The sequence below is a fragment of the Lichenostomus cassidix genome, chromosome 3, assembly GCF_008360975.1.
Source record: "Lichenostomus cassidix isolate B80296 chromosome 3, HeHo_3.0, whole genome shotgun sequence".
NCBI classification, from domain to species: domain Eukaryota; kingdom Metazoa; phylum Chordata; class Aves; order Passeriformes; family Meliphagidae; genus Lichenostomus; species Lichenostomus cassidix.
In genome coordinates, this window is record NC_139483.1 from 54,613,940 (window position 1) to 54,627,563 (window position 13,624).

Genomic DNA, 13,624 nt, shown 5'->3' on the forward strand with positions numbered 1-13,624 from the left:
TATATCCAGTCAAAACCTCCTCTGCTGCAATTTATTACTCCTGTTTCTCAGTCTCCCATCAGGCATTTTAATAAAAAGCCTTGATAACCTACTTGTAGATTGTAGTTTGTGTAGATTTGAAAGCCCTTTCTCCTCCAGGCAGAACAAATCCACTTCTCCCAGCCACAAGGCGTGGGGTCTGGACTTCATGGCTCTCCACTATATTTACTGAAGTTTATTAATATACTTCCTGTAATAAGCAGCACAATGCTGGATGTGATTTTCCAGACAATGAATACCAAATAAAAGCAGGATAATGGCTGCCCTCCCTCTAATGCCTACACTACCACTGATAATGGTAGCAGTACCAGGACTACTCCACTGAATGTAGGAATAAGAACCTAGATTTAAATATTGGGGAAAGGCTAGATACCAGGAATGCCTTCTACAGAAGCACAGGACCAAGTGAAAACTAATAGGGAAGGGTGCTTGGACAAAGGGAACAGGGACTCGAGGACTCAATGGATGTTCTCATCAAACTTTTCATTCAAAGGGAAAAACTACAGTGAGACAGATGCACCCATCAAAACAAAGTCTGACTCTGTTATCTCTCTGTCTTCTCATATCATGGTACTTCATTTGATGGAAAGGGACTGCCAAGAACAGATGGGATGCACAAAGCTAGGAGAGGGAATATCACCTTCACAAATGAACTTACTAACTTGGTGACAAAGCTTCTATACAAGGCTTGGCACAGGATGTGTTCCTGAGCCTAAAGGTAGATTAGGAAATGGGGGAGAGAAAGCTGCAAGGACAACATTCACACCCCCAGTTAGAACAGAGGACATTCACAGCCTTAGCTCAACTGCCTGTGCTCTGACCCAGGAGGAGAATAGTAAGTCTGCACACAGACTTCCAAACAATAGATGACCTTCATATACATTAATGTATTCTATATAAACTAGTTCTATAAACAGACGTTGATAAAAGCTTCCTATGCTGATGTAAAGCAATGCATAGGAAGTGGGATATCAGGATCTGCCATCTCCAAGGATTTAAGACCAAATCCAGAACCTCTATTGGGATGCCTTAAATACTGCCTGGAATTAGAAGGCTACTTAAATAACAGAGGATTCATTACAAGGCTGATAAAGCACATAACAAGGAAATTGTTATCAGCAGAGAAATTTTACTTCAGACCAGCCTGCATTTAACCAGTAATACCAAGAAATTGTGGAAAAGGTTAGGGGAAAAGTAAGCAGGAAACAAAATCTGAAAAAAATTAACCCCAAAGCTCTAGAACAAAACAGCAATCTGCAAAGAACAGGAGTCAAAAAGCAGAGCAGAAACTACCGAGTTTAAAGTAAATCACAGTATCAGATGCAATCCTGCTGATAAGAGAAATGCCTATTGTTCTGTCAGTATCCAGGAGGTTAAATAGCGTTTTGCTTTGGAAACAATGTTTTGATCACAGCAATCAAGCTAGTACCTTCACACAAATCAACCAGTAAGTGGTAGGTGGGCATGGAGGTGAGAGTTTCAGACAGGGATAAATTAATTTTATGCAGGGCTTGTTTTGTAGCTTTGTTGTGTTGTATTCTGTGTGGTTTTGGTGGGTTTTGGTTTGAGGACTTGGGAATTTTTAATTTACTTGTACATAAGCCTTTAGAAGTAGCAATGTCTTTTGTTCATCTCATTTCTCCCTGAATATTGGCTTTCAATTCACACACCCTGGGGAACTTTATACACTATTGTCAATGGCTGGTATTCCATCCTGCTCTTCCTGGAGTGTACTGTTAAGAGCCCTTTTTTTCTTATTCAATATAAGCTCAAGAACAAAGATTTGGGTCAGGTACTGGCTAAAATGTATTTAAAAATTACAAAATAAGTTCAAGATTTAGAAGTCATCATTGCAAAATATTTGCAATAAATATAAAGCAGCACATTTTTCAATAAAAAAAGAAATAAAAATTTATTTTAAAGTGATTTTCACCTAGAGTTAGTCACAGAATATCAGAGTTACTGATATTGCATAGATGGTCTGGAAATCATCTAGTTCAGTGGCCCTGCTTAGGCCTATATCTTGTTGGGTTTTCAGTATCTCCAAGGACTGAGACTCCAAAACCTCTTACCCTGTCACTGAGAAGAATCTTCCACTGCCTTCTTTATTTCCCCCTCCATCAGATATTTATCAGACCTGAGTCTTCTCAGGCTCTCCTCGTATAAGAGATATTCCAGTCCATTCTTTGTGCCCTTCAGTGGCCTCAGCCCAGTGTGTGCATGTCTGTCCTGTCAGGTAGCTCAGAACTGGACACAGCACTCCAGATTTGCCTCAGGTTGTCAGAGCTGTGAGAAAGCATGTCCTACCTCTAGATGCTGCTAAAGTTTTCCTTATGCAGTCTGGGAGGGGAGAATCGCTGGCTCAGAGGGCACCCAGTTGTGCTGAATTGCCAGAAAACATACGGAGTTTCCCCCACCATGGTGTCCTGGAGGCAATTCTGTATTTATGTATATATTATGCACATATTAAGGAGGTTCCCCACTAATGAGTTTTGTTGATTATGTCTTTCTTGGCCTCATCATCCTGGTTTAAAGCTCCCTCACCAGGTTGCCCAGCCTGTGGAAATCATACTTGTGCCCACTTTACGGTCCTGATCTCATCTCTTCCTAGACACCCTTGACCTTCAGAGCAGGTTTCATGATAAAAAAAGTTGAATCCCTGCCATTGACACCAGCTGTGCCACCAGCTGTTACCCTGCAGGATCTGTCCATTCTGCCCCAAGCCCTTTCTCCTCAGCTGCCCCATGGACTGGACCACCTGGGCTCCCACATGCTTGGCACTTGTCCTCAGAGCCAGGTAGACAACCATGTGTCTTTCCTGACTGGATGACAGAGGATCATCCACCTGGGCAAATACAACAACTGTACATTTCAACTGTGGTCAGTCAGGTCTGAAACACAGAGACCATTAGCTACTTAGCACCTTTAAAAGATTCTTCTCTTTATAAAATATAATGTGCAGTGGATCCACAAATATGGCAGGTAGGAAAAAAAATCTCTAAAATGCTGTTATAATAGTTCTAAGAAAATGGATAATTTTTTGGTCAAATTTAAGACATTTAGATTAGAAAATTATTATGAAGGCTCTCCATTTGGGAATAATTACGCTACAAGAATTGGTGAGAGAAAAGTTATTCTGATTTACCAGAGAGCCTTTTTCAGTTTAGTTTATATTCAGTATGAATCACCAAAAGCCAAAAAGAATGTCAAAATTTCTCTTCATATCAGAAATGTAAAGAAAGTTTGATTTTGGAATTATACAGCATCAAAATAATGTGACCTAGAAATGGGGCCTGACCATACAAGGCCAAAATTACTAAATTAGCAAGTAATCTCATAACTTCTGTAGAGATTATCTTGAATCTGGCATTATTTCATTTTCTCTGGAAACTTCTTTCCTGTGCCTACAAATCCCCCAGGGAATCTGTCAGCTGAAAATTATGAAGATCATAATGAGAGGAGGATTTTTTTTGGGTTTTTTTTTAAGAATTCATCACTTTGAGCATTACCCAGCACTTCCCCAGACACTGGAAAGATCTTTCTGTTTTTACTTTTGAGTTACAGAATAGGTTAGTATTTGAACTGTGCTCAAAGAGACAGTAAAGACTGATTCACAATAAATAGACATTAATTTTTCATTATTTTAACTTTTATAATTCTGTCTCTTGCCATAATTTTTTTTAATTCTATGGGGATCTACAGTATAATAATACATCTCAAAATCCAACCATAAAGTGAAAGATGAAAGAGAAATTTAATTATTTCAAGAGATTCCTTATCTCTCAACGAGTTCATTCATTCATATCTATCAAGTAAGTAGCCTAATGACAGGATGATTTTTTGAGCTCGATTTTCTGGATGGAATTTATTGCTATTAAAGCCTTGAAAATTAAATGTACAATTGCTTTTCAAATCCATTTTGAAGAGCAAATTTGGATATACTTGTTGCCTATGGACTTCTGCCCTTTGAAATAAATACTAAGGAAGGTCACTAAGGAAGCATTCTGAATCAAGCACTTGTGATCATTTTGCTTCAATTTTTCTAACAAATCAATGGTAATTAATTCATCCACAACTACACAGTGCCAAATGAAATGTTGTGCGTTTACTCAAGTAACAGACAAGTGTCATGTCCTCAGACATTTGGTACATTTTACAAGTTGAGGGACTAGAAAAACATACTCAGATTTCATCTTGATGCTCTTCTACTGTATCTGATTTTCTGTCTATCAAAATACCTGCATAAATAACTTAAAAGATTATTTTCAGATGTAGTGAGACAAGTTCAGAAAAGGATCCATGAAAGCAGTACATTATTCAGCTACCCTGTCCCACAGTGAATGCTCTAAGTCTTTTTGCTATTTGTGTTAGTTGCAGTTTTGAGATATCCACGGCCTCCTGCTATTGCTCAATACAAAAGTTAACAAAATGAAAATTCTTCAGTTTATGTAGAGAGAATGAAAAATCTTCATCAAACACTGGAAGAGGAAATGAGTAAGTTTCCAAATTAAAAACAACTCTGAAAAACAGACTAGCTTTCTTCATAAAAAGAAGGAAAGAACCTGATAGAAACACAGAAATGCGTAATATATTGAACCGAAATTTTATAAGTCCCTAGACAGATTTTTTGCTGTGAGAGATTTTTTACAATCATGATAAGAAAATAGCAGTAGAAAATAACATGAAGACAGCCACACTGTCTCATATCAAAGGTATATTTAGCTGTGGGTTAAGCACACAGGCATTTGTATCTGCAGGTTTCAAGTGAATACCTCTAGTGCTGGGCTGGAAGACATAATAACTTGTGGATTATCATATGTCTTTTCAACATGCTCATGACTTTATACAACTCCTATCATCTTGACTTTGTTCCCCTTCTTTTAATGAGCATCACAGGCAGAAAAGTCAGTCCATTTAGTTGTTCTTTGTAGCAAAGCTCATATCTCTATTTAATTGCCTATGCAACACCTCTGGATACCTCTTCTATTCTTTCAATATTACTGTCAAGACAAGGAAAATCAGCAAAGCACAGTTTTCCAAGCATAGATGAAGCACAGAATTAAATAGAGGAATGACAATTATCTGGATTATTTCTATTTCCTGTTGTAAAGATTCTTGCGGGGAAGGAAAGCTGCAGTCTCTTTACTTTTTGACTGCTGCAAACAAAGAACTGCTGGTTCTGTAAAATTAATTGCTGGTAACAATGAGATGGAAAGACCAACTCAGAATGCAGTTTAGGATGATCAGAATTATTATTCTATTACTTCACATTTGTCTACGTAAAATTCGTGACTTTTAAAATACTTTTTGGAAATCCATCAAAATGTCCCTCATCTACTTGCTTCTTAATTTCTGAAAGGACTGCAATGTATTCATGGCTTCCTCTTACAAAATGCATGGTGACTTTATCACTGTGTCAAATCAATTCACGTTTCAGCCAATTCTCTTCTTTTGATGGCATCCCATCAGTTTCTTTACTATGGTCACCAGACTTTTTAAAATGCAGCACTGCATTTCCCATTTTGCTGATACTGAGAATGTTTCCAGTGAGATTCAGCAATCCAGCTATTTCTATCATGAGTTCCTTTACAATTATGTTTCAAGCCTGTGATCAGCATGATATGTGAACGCAACAAATCCTTTAAAAACCTAGTGAAATATGGCTTTCTTATTCCTGAAGAAACATTACATTTTCTTCAAAATTATTAACAGCCCACTGTCAGGCCTGACAAATTTCAACCCTGGTCTAATGACATTTTTAAAGCCTAGTTTCTTGGGAACCCTCCAGACAGGAAACATCTGGTTTGTCCCACTAGAAACCTAAGCCTTTACTTCTAAATTTGCCTTATATAATATAGTAATTTTCAAAACCAGAATATAAAATTTGAATTTATTCTTTGATTTAATTAGGGACTGTACATTCATTGCAAGCACTGCGAGTGGGCCATTGTATTTCTTGATTGAGCCTGTTTTTCTAATCTATAATTATTGTCATTTCAGCTTTTTTAATAACATCAGTTGTACACTGTAAAAATCTACTGGTTACATGTAACTGGCAGACTGTTAAAATTCTTGATTTTGAACCAAAACTCAAGTGTTTGGATAATGCATTAACAGAATAAGAACAAATAGAAATAATGTGATGATACTCAGCCTTACAGAAGACAGCAGTCTACACATATTGGCAACTTAATTGTTCTGTATTTTCTTATAGGCAAAGCAAAAAATTTAAAAAGGAACATAGAATTAATAACTAAGGGCTGCTTTACAGATATTTTCAAGGAGTCTTCCAAGTATGAGTTGTTGCAAAGGAAAGTTAAAGAAGTATTTATTTGAAAATGTAACTGGTTGACTCTCATTGAATTAGAAAAGACAGTTTCTCAGAGATCTTCAGAGACAAGACAAGCATATGTGTAACATGACCCTAGTAGGAGGAGTGAGTTGGGAGAAGAAAGATCACATTTTTTTTAAAAAAACCAGCAAAGTTGAAGTGCTATTTTTATGAAATTTCAGATATTCAGTAACAAGACTGTATTTTTCTAGCCAAAAGGTGAAAAAGTTGTATAATAAAATGTGGTGTGACTCAAGCTTTACGGACAGATGTATACAAATGACTACTTATATCAAAGATCCTTGACAGAAAGGATCTGTTAGAAGGAGGATAAGCCTGCATGCTAAAAATGAAAGGGATGCTCAAATCAGAGAGGATGATCAGAGAGATCTCGAGGCATACACAAAATGTGGTAAAGGCCTGTATTAACAATATTGAATTTTCACTAAATATAGAAGCTTTGGGTGGAACTCTGAGCAACATGGTCTGGTGAAAGGTGTCCCTGCCCATGGAAAGGGGTTGGAACTAGATGGTCTTTAAGCTCCCCTGCAACCCAAACCATTATGTGATTCAATGAACTTTGGTAGTATTGTGTAATTTACCCAAATCCTTGATGCAGTGGAAGAACTTTGTTGAGTTAAACAGGCTTTGAATCAGTGTCTGTCCTACCTTTTCAAACCCACAGTATATTTTTTCCCTATAATAGTCTCAAAGGGCAACTTGCATAAATCAAATTTGCATCTCAAAATATTGTTTGCACCAATTAACAAGTTAATCAAGAGTTATTTAACTGATTAGCATATCACTGCTTTCCAGAGTCAAGTAATTTATTATTTTACTTTCTGCAAATATCTCTACTAAGTGGAGTGAGGCAAGTATATGACGACTTAGAAACACATTTCTTATTATTTGAAAATTAGAAAGTGTAATAGAGCTACCGTTTTACAGTCTTGATTGAAACTCAGAAACAAAGAGCCCTAAAGAAATATGTGGTTCCAGTTACATTAAATTGTTTTCTTTAATCCAACAGTTGGCTCAAAACTGTGTCAATGAACTGCTCAAACTCCATTTTACTCAAATCATGGGGATTTTAAGTTGAGAAAGACCAAAATTTCAAGTGTTTCCCTAGCTGGTTGTTTTAGCTGAGAGCAGGAAAAATTATGATCTGGCTATCTCTGCTCTTCGGTTTTCAATTTTTTCTCATAACTTGAATTATATAATGTGGAACAGGTGTCTTGGTCTTTGGAAGCTATATTGCAATTTGTAGGAGCTTTCACAAAAACACTGTACTTACTTTCCTAGCATAGTAAATTTTAGTTCTTCTGTTCACTTAAAATTATTTTTAAACTGTTGTGTTTTTTTCTGAAGACTATATTTACATTTAGGGGCGCAGATATTTTCTGTAGATGAAATGAGAATTTATTTTATACTTATCTAGTTCCACAGCTCACAGATCACATGCTTACACAAGTGAACTAGGGTTGTTCCTAAGGCCATAAATATTTCTCTATTACTGTATTATGGTATAGTAATATATTACTATATAGTAGTATATTATAGTAGAGTAATAGGGAAATTTTTAATATAGTAATATATTATTATATTACTATATAATATTTTAATATAGTAATATTATATTTTATCCTGGTAGTTATTATCATGTTTATTTTACTAAAATGGTAAAAGTAAATCCTGGGGTGGGGTTTTGCAAATAGAAGGCAAGGAATCAAAGAACTAACACTGCAGAAATATAACCATGAAAACTCAGTACCCACAGCCAACAGTGCAAGTTGACCATAAGACATTTTCCTGGTAATTAGAATTTTGATTAATTTACAGAGCCAGTGGCTGCAGTAGCTGGAGGCACTGTCCTTGACTTTCTGTTGCCACCCCTCTGCTGTAGCTCAGTGCCCCTGCAACCACAAGACAAGGTCAGGGGCTTGCCCAGCTCTCAGCTGCCTCTCTGTATTCTCCATCTCAGCTCAGCTCTGCTTCCACTTCCAATTTAGACCAAGGTGCCAAACTCTGCCCTGAAGTGATCAGTGAGCACACAGCAGCTCTCTCCTATTTATCTCTCTCAGAAATACTCAGCATATTAGCAAGACTGGCTAAAAAAAAGTCTTAGGGAAGGAAGCAGGTATGCGTTTGACATATTTGTCTCCAGTTTTAATGAAAAAAAACCCCAAACTTAATATATTCTCCATATACAAATAAGATTGCAATTGAGACTCTTTGAGGATTTTCTTCCAAAATTTTGGTTGGCTGCTTGGATAAATTCATTCTAACGAAGAAAAACTAGGTGTATTTTAAGTAAACAAAAATAACTATCTGAATTAAAATGAATAGTGTTCAGGTTTTAATTTAAATTAGTTCTGAAACAAACAGTACAGATTATAAGACAAGTTTCCTGCTGCCTTTGAAAAACAGTACTTCAAGCAGCAGATGAATTTCAGATGTGTTACTTGTCTAATAAATGACCAGATCACATTCCAGAGCATTTCTAGGATTTTAGTGTCCCTTTTCCAGTCTCACCTACTATAAGCCTGCCTGACATATGAAGTACTCTCAAATTGTAGTATTAGTGAGATGACATCATGAACCAAAAATTAATCTGATCACAGCAGAAATAAACTAACTTAAATAATTCACAGCAACATGCAGACTGACCTGTCCAGTAACAGGTTAGGTGCAAACAAAAGCTTTCCTGGGTGTTCCATGGAGCGCCAGACTAAGCCGATCATCAGTATCTCTAACCAGGCACATTCCAGTAGATGGACCTGATCATGGAGTGTTAAATCCACAAATCCTGAAAGAATAAATATGAGAGAGTAAAAACACTCCAGTTTTGTAAGTGGAACAACGTTAGACAGAGAACTAGATTAAAAAGTGCATTAGAGCTGGATAACCAAGAAGTGCAACAAAACAGACATTTCTCTTTATATTTTGGGCTGAGATTTGTCCTCTGGGGTTCCATGCTAAAGAACAGCCAGAACTTTCTAGCCTCCTGTTTTTGTGCTGGCTGTACTCTTCCCAAAAAGTAGGGCAAGAGCCTGGACAGCAGCTCCATCCCCACACCTGCTGCCAGAGGCCTGGGAAGCCAGGTGTGTGCTGCAGGAAGGGGCATCTGTCTGTTCCAGGGGCAAAATGGAAAAGTGTGTCCTATAAAATGACATGACAGCTCTGATCAGCGAACCCCAGACCAGTTCTCTTGGTGGAATGCTGTTTTACAGAATCATGGACAATTCACTGTACTGCACGTGCAGTACCTGGGTGGAAGAGGGACTAACAGAGCACTTCAAATGAAACAGGGAGCAAATGCTTATCATTGAACAGTCAGAATTTGCTGATGAAACACCTGTTTATATTCCTACTGGACTATGGGAGTTGGAGGAAGCAGGTGACGTCTCCTAATTTGTATTTAAAGGCTACAAACAATGAATGCAAAGTAAGAGATGGCTCAAAGCAATACCACAAAAAATGAAAAAAGAAAGGATAATGATGAAGATGCACATGAAAGCATAATCGCAGTGGTCCTCCCTGTGTTCATTTCATGCAAGAGATTGAATTATTCTCTGTTTTGAATTCTCACTTTTCATGAATGTTATTTTCAATCCAAAAATATAACCAAAGGGGAGTTTGCATAATACAATTTATTAGGTCTTATGTAAGTTATTCCCTGAAATTAGAACAAACTTCCTAAACTAAAATGTGCAGTAGTTGCCTTAGAACAGAATTTATTTATCTTTTACTCAGTGTTACAAGTGAAACACATTATTGAACATTTCCATGTGTCGCTGTTGAGCAGCTAGCAGAGTAATGAAAACACCAGTTCTCAGTGGCAAGAAGGAATGACCTTTATTGTTTTGATTTCATCACATATATAGAGTTCTCAAAAGTCACCCAGATTGGTCAGTCAGAAGCCTTCCCCCAGGCCTGATTGGCCAGGCCTGCACTGTCCAAATTCTGGGACACTGTTCCAATAACATCCAAACTTTATCTTTATTTATAAAACACAAGAAGAATTCTCGTGGGAAAAACCTGTGCTAGCCACATCCATGATTTTTTTTGGTAATTGTAATGATGTATACTAGTCTTCAGCATACAGGTTATGTGGTATTACTTATTATTACTATCTTACCAGCCCTAAAATGGCAGGGATTTTCCTTCTGTGTTGTGTCTTCTCTAAAGGTATATACTAAGTCAGTTTTGAGAAATATACCTGACATGTACTTGAGCATTATCTTGGGAAAAAGGAAGAAAAAAGGCACATAATTTAAAAATTAAATGTTGTGCTAGGAAATATATTTTTCAAATAATAAAGAGGTACAGAAGAAACAAAATACAGTTCACAATAACTTAGAAAATATTGTTAAGTTTAGTAAAACAGTTATTGATATAATTATTTTTAATGAAAATATCTGAGAGAGCTAATCAATCTATTCATAAGAAATCATCCCAAAAAAGGAGATGGCTTTGACACACCCGACATAAAACCCACCTATCAATCATTAGAAGTGAATTTAGGCAGTTATGCAGTACCTGGCATTTTTATGAAAGTGGTAACAATAGAGGAAAGAAATAATTGCTTTTTCCTGTTTTTTTTTTTTTACCAAGTACAAAAAATTGTTTTCTGACTTCAAAGACTGATGGAATGACATTTACCTGAGTCAGCACAGCTGAAACTTAAAAGAGCAACATTCTGAACTACAAAGCATCAGTTACAGCACTCAAGAACAAAATTTGAAGAAAGAAAACATCTGTAGATGGAAAACAAATAATAAACAACAGGTTTCCCATTAAGTATTGCCTTAGTATGACAATACATAATAATTGCCTTGATGGCTTTTTAGGTAGAATTGTAAATTTATTGTCTTGCTGTTGATAAAACTAGCTAGCTACTTTAGTTGGTCAAACTAAATGTCCTGCCTAGAGAAAAGCCATGGATCCCCATCCCTGGAAGTGTTCAAGGCCAGGCTGGGTGGGATTTTGAACAGCCTGCTCTAGTGGAAGGTGTGCCTGCAGGGGGGTTGGAACTAGGTTAACTCTTAGGTCCCTTCCAACCCAAACTATGATTCTATAAAATAATGGATTTGATACAACGAAGTTCTATGAGATATTTTATACTGTAAAAGAATGCAATACATTAAGTGAACGAAAATATTTTACATTTCATATTTCAGTATGGCAAAAGGATAATGAACTGAAGTATTTCTAAAAGAAGGACATACAGTTTACTTCTTTACCATGGACAGTTTTTAATGATGACACAGAAAAAACAGAAGTCATAGTTCAGATGTCCTGCTGGCACATGGGAAATAATACAAAAGCAGGTTGATAGTGTAAGCAATGTAAATCACTCACTAGCTTCATCATGAATAAGTTTACACCTAAGAAGATTCAGCATATTTACAAAATTAAGCTCTGATATAAATATACAGTATCAGTTGTGAAGGGGACTTGAAAATGATGGAGAAAAATCAGCCAAGTTTGAGCTACAGCTACTGAAGACAATGAACTTTATAAAAAGCCAGGGGAACTCTGAGAGTGTAAGAAAGCTGAATTACCTCAGTCTTAGCTGAATCTGATAACCATCCTGCAAGTGGGATGAGAGGTTGGACAGAATGGTAGAAAAAGATCAAAATGAATAAAGCATTGAAAAATATACCCTCTGGTGAGGGATTTAGTTACTCTTTGTGGAGCTTCATAACATAGAGGTGTTAAAGGACTGTGATGGTTAGAAAACTAAAGAGAATGGCATTACAAAATGTAATGGCATAACCCAGAGAAGCCCTTGCTGGAAGCTAAACCTTCTCCAAATCCAGCTGCGAATGAGGAGCCATTGTTAACAACAAAAATAGTTATTATCTAAGTAAAATATTAAATTTCCTTGAATTTGCTCTCATTTGAAACATTAATCAAGATTTAATGATTTTTAAAAGACATACTCTTGTTCAAGCAAGTTAATTCAAAGTAATATTACAGAAGTTTAAATTAAATTATGAACAAATCTTTAGTCACTTCATCATTAGAGCATGCTGCACTTTAGTCTTGCCAAAATTATGTGTAGATGTGCACATAATTCTCAAATTTCAGTGCTCTTTTAATGCTGGACAGCTTCGAAAGTTATTCAGAAAGTGTTTTTTAATTCTAAATTTTTGATTACTGTGCTTTAAGGAAGAAGAAAGACATTCACCTCACTGCTGATAAATCAATTAACTGCAGTTTGGATGTAATCTACAACTCACTCCACAGACCAGACTGACCAATTTCATGATCTTATATCAAAATTCTTATGTAGCCAAAGCCAACAAAACCTAGATTGCCACTGGCCCATTAATCTATTATGTTTGACAGGAGAAAGACACTTACACAGTAAAAGCCATGGCTAGACGATCCTTTTTCTTTTGAGTACAGATAAATTAACAGCATTTCCAAGTGATTGCCAACAACAAACATCGTTCCACAAACTCTTGTATGAATACAGAAATCTGAACTTCTGAAGAGCCAGAATGGTCTTCAGAGTACTCAGTTAGGAGTAGGTGGCAAAAAAACTTATGTGTAGAACACAAAACTGTAATGTTCAAACTAAACTGATTTTCCTTTCTAATATAAAGCAGCAGTATGTGCTGCATCAGTGACAATATGACACAAATCTCTCAGACAATAAGACACCCCAAAGCAGGAGTGGGTCCATGGAGCAAAAGTTGTTACAAGCCCTATGTTGACAAGCAAGACATTAGATTTGGGAATCCAAAACTGTATGATCCCACCATCCTAAAAAAAAAAATGAAGGCAGTAACTATTTTCAAAACAAATGAGCAAATCTCTCTGTAATCTGGGATTTTGGACAACACAAGGACTACTGGAAATAGTATTTGGTAAAGCATCCACCCTTGAGAAAAGTGGTTTATGCACTAAGTTGTTTAATTGCAGTAAGGAACAAACAACATAAAGCTCAGATGATTTTCTTTTATTGCTACTATAACATACATTGTGAAGCCTCCAGTTCTCTAAATAACCACTACCAACACATGTGTGTGTATATATATATATATATATATACACATATTTTTATATATGTATATATGCATGTGTGTGTGTGTGTGTGCCAAATTTTACCAATCATTTTGAAACTAATAAATTCACTATTTGCCTTAGTGACTTTCGACCAAGTAAGCAGCTGCCTGTTTTATAAGAAAATTTCTACAGCAATTACCATTCTCTGAGACCCAATATGCAGTGTCATTGCAGATT

At 36.4% G+C, this 13,624-nt stretch overlaps 1 protein-coding gene across 1 annotated transcript in view; it reads right to left on the minus strand.

Annotated features, from left to right (window-relative positions):
- Positions 1–13,624, minus strand: part of ESR1 (estrogen receptor 1) — a 160,027-nt gene that overhangs the window by 17,679 nt on the left and 128,724 nt on the right. Inside the window, exon 6 of the mRNA XM_085055828.1 lies at positions 9,038–9,176. Coding sequence (XP_084911954.1) covers positions 9,038–9,176 — 139 coding nt within the window. The remainder of the gene's footprint in view (positions 1–9,037; positions 9,177–13,624) is intronic.